Source organism: Sinocyclocheilus rhinocerous, unplaced genomic scaffold, assembly GCF_001515625.1.
Source record: "Sinocyclocheilus rhinocerous isolate Xijiao unplaced genomic scaffold, SAMN03320098_v1.1 scaffold1596, whole genome shotgun sequence".
NCBI lineage: Eukaryota > Metazoa > Chordata > Actinopteri > Cypriniformes > Cyprinidae > Sinocyclocheilus > Sinocyclocheilus rhinocerous.
This window is the reverse complement of record NW_015658739.1, coordinates 68,519-72,284: the sequence shown is the minus strand read 5'-3', so window position 1 is coordinate 72,284 and position 3,766 is coordinate 68,519. Positions and strand designations below refer to the sequence as shown.

At 28.3% G+C, this 3,766-nt stretch overlaps 1 protein-coding gene across 1 annotated transcript in view; it reads left to right on the top strand.

The window, feature by feature from the left end:
* The window catches only part of LOC107722847 (phosphatidylinositol 4-kinase alpha-like), a 58,258-nt gene that overhangs the window by 9,614 nt on the left and 44,878 nt on the right, over positions 1-3,766 (top strand). Inside the window, exons 13-15 of the mRNA XM_016531342.1 lie at positions 454-622; positions 1,984-2,079; positions 2,174-2,357. Coding sequence (XP_016386828.1) covers positions 454-622; positions 1,984-2,079; positions 2,174-2,357 — 449 coding nt within the window. The remainder of the gene's footprint in view (positions 1-453; positions 623-1,983; positions 2,080-2,173; positions 2,358-3,766) is intronic.

The following is a 3,766-nucleotide window of genomic DNA, read 5'->3' as shown; positions in this document are numbered from 1 at the left end:
TACACAAAATAATGTTCTTTTTAGCAACATCATATGACCCCTTTAAAAAAAAATCTTAATATTGTACTGAAAATGTAACTGTAATATAACCTTGGCTTTTTCCTCAATATTCTAGTATATTAAATATTATATAAATATAATAAATATAATAATATTATAATATTTAAAGGCCCAAAAATGCTTTAAATGTTATGTTGTTATTATTATTATTATTATTATTATTATTAATGTATAATTAATAATAATATCTAAATATAAAATATTTCAAGTAAAATTATTATTATTATTAATATTATTATTATAATTATTATTATTCGCATGCTTATTGGTCACATTGATTTAAATTAATTGCATTTTTTTTTACTTTAAATGAATATGTTTTATATTTTTTTTATTCATTTCTTTTTTGCTCCGCTCACATAGCTCACATGCAGTCTCTGTACCTGTATGTAGATGCTGTTCCTTCTGCTGCCCTTTTCACATCTTTTCTTTTAGGAGGCGGTGGGATCAAAATCAACGTGACCAATGAACATTCTCAGTCCACGCTCAACCTGCTGTCCAACAGAAAGGACCAGTCCATGTACGAGCAGCTCCGAGACATTTCCATCGACAACATCTGCAGGTCTGCCTCAACTTTGTTATTTTCTGAAGTTCACTTATAATTAAATCCATCTCTGCATCTGCTCTGAGTTTGAGTCATTTATAAGGTGCATATGGTACACAGCATGTGCCAACCATCTGCACAAACTCCTAAAGAGAAACGCTTCTCAACAGCTTTAAGGCTGTCTGCAGTTTTCCTGTCAAAATAACAATGTTAATAATTTAACTTTTGAAAATGAAGAAATTAAGACATAAATATGAGTATTGTCATTTGACAGTCATAATGTAAAATAAAATCTTTTTTCTTAAGTACTCTAATATAATACAATTTTAAACAATATAAAATAATATTATTTTTTTTCATTTAAAGGCGAATCGGTCAAAAAAAATTAAAAAATCCTAGCTTTTCTCCGTGCCACAAATGAGTGTGAAAGGGGTTTAATTGGTGAAACATTACAAGAATATTTCATATTTTGTTTTTATTTAGTAATTTAATACTTTTATTTAGTAGTAATGATAATAATAATAATATTATTTCCTTAAATTCTCTAACTTAATATATTTAATATAATTTTTAAATAATAAATAATATATTTTTTATTTAACGGTGAAATATTACAAGAGTAATATTTCTTTTTATTATTTAGTAATTTTTATATTTTATTTAGTAGTAATGATAATAATAATATTTCCTTAAATTCTCTAATTTAATATAATTTAATTTGTAATAATAAATAATATAATAAATAAGTAATTTTTTATTTAACGGTGAAATATTACATGAGTAATATTTCTTTTTTATTATTTAGTAACTTTTCTATTTTTTTATTTAGTAGTAGTTGAAGTAATAGTCATTATTATTATTATTATTATTATTATTATTATTATTATTATTATTATTATTATTATTATTATTATTATTATTATTATTATTATTATTATTATTATTATTATTATTATTATTATTATTATTATTATTTTTGATTTCTCAACGAAATAATAAAATGCAACTTATACGCAACTTAGGCTGTTTTTTTCTCTAAAAAAGGCAATTTTTGTTACACTTAGCGTATTTTAACCATGCAGCAAACCTTTTAAAATATTTTGATTTCTCAACGAAATAATAAAATGCAACTTGGGCTGTTCTTAAAAAAAACAAACTTTTTTTTGTTAAAAATTGTTGTTTAAAATATTTTGATAAATTGCTGAAAATTTTTTTTTAAATGACTTTTAAACCGTTTAACTGATTGTATTAATCGGTCAAAATTCTTACGGTCAGTTAACGGTTAACCGGTTAAAATGAGCATCCCTACAACTTTCAGAATCAGAAATCAGGCTGGATTCATAACCATTGAAATGTAAAAGCATGACTGTCGTCTGCAGATGTCTGAAAGCTGGCCTCACTATGGATCCTGTAATAGTGGAGGCGTTCTTAGCCAGCCTGTCAAACCGGCTCTACATCTCCCAGGAAAATGACAAGTGAGGAAACAAACACGCTGTCTCTCTCTCTCTCTCTCTGAGTGATGTGATGTGATGTGGTTTTATTGACTCGGGCGGGTGTGTTTCTCTTCAGGGAGGCTCATCTCATCCCGGATCACACCATCCGTGCGCTCGGACACATCGCTGTGGCCATGAGAGACTGTCCTAAAGTCATGGAGCCCATCCTGCAGATCCTGCAGCAGAAGTTCTGCCAGCCGCCCTCGCAGCTAGACGTGCTGATCATAGACCAGCTGGGCTGCATGGTCATTACGGGGAACGTGAGGATCTCATTTACACACATAATTACAGCTGCTTGCTGCGTGAAGCTGCAGCGTTTATTTCCAGTCGATTCTTTCTTCGCTTTTTGCATCACAGCTCATGTCTGAGGATTTACGTTGGTGTGCATTTTCAAGCATGATTACCGTTATTGACTGTACGGGAAAGAAACTTTTAGTAAACATAACAATTGTGACTGCTTTTGTGCTCCAGGCTCACAATTAATTAAACAATGATCAAAGATACACAGCTGTGATGCAAACCGACCAGTGAGAATCTAAATTTTTAAGTTACTAGACATTCAGAACTATTACTAGCCACAAAACAGAAATATCAGAAGTGAACAGATTATCAAAATCACAGCTTAGATTTAAATGTATTTGTTTTTAAATCTGATTCTGGATCATTGAATGAGTGGCAAATGGAATAGAAATTATGTGAAGTGAATCCGGTTATAAATGAAAGATCTAGTCATTATTTTGATTTTGAAAATGACCAGACTGTATGCGGGTCAAAGACGAGACGTCTCATTTTGGTATCTGCATCAAATTAAACTTACAAAAGTGATTTTAAATCCCATAGAAAGCATATTAAGTGCTTACTAAGTAAAGTGTCTACTTTAATGTTTCAAATAAACTTTGTGAAAATAAAATGTCAAAATATGGATGTAATAATGTTACATTGTCATTCAGCGTAACCTATTCTGATCTGTACTTATTAAAAAAGTGATCATGCATTATTATATTTTAAGTGATTAAAAACTACTTGCTGACAAATAGGTAAAACCTAGTGGTTTGAAGCATAGTGGTAAAGATTTAAAATGACCGTTAATTTGTTTTTTGATGGCTGCACTGAGAGTCTTAAATAGTCTTTTAATGTCATCGAATGATTCTTGACAAGATTTTTTGGTATGTAAACTATTGTTCACTGAATGACATTTTAGTAGTTTTCTTCTGTAAATCATGGTAAGTCATCTATACGTCACTTTTTTTGCTCACGAAAAATAAAATTAAACTTTTATTGTTTTGATGCATGAAAATCTTTTGTATTTGACCCATATACAAGGTAGGATTGGTTACATGTATATTTGTCCCATGTATATTTATTAAAATGAAAAGAATTGCCTTTATGTGATTTTATATATATATATATATATATATATATATCTCTTGGCTGTAAAACACATTTTATTAAAGTATCCTGCTTTAAATGATATTAGGAAACATCAAAACTCAAAGTACATAAATGGACATTTTTTTTAGAGAAACTATTAGAATTTTTATCAAATTGAAAAATTGTGTATAATTGTTATTTTCTATTTATCTGTTTGTGTTTTGTCTTTTTGTAAAAAGATATATATATATATATATATATATATATATATATTTTATACAATTGATTGAATTATTAT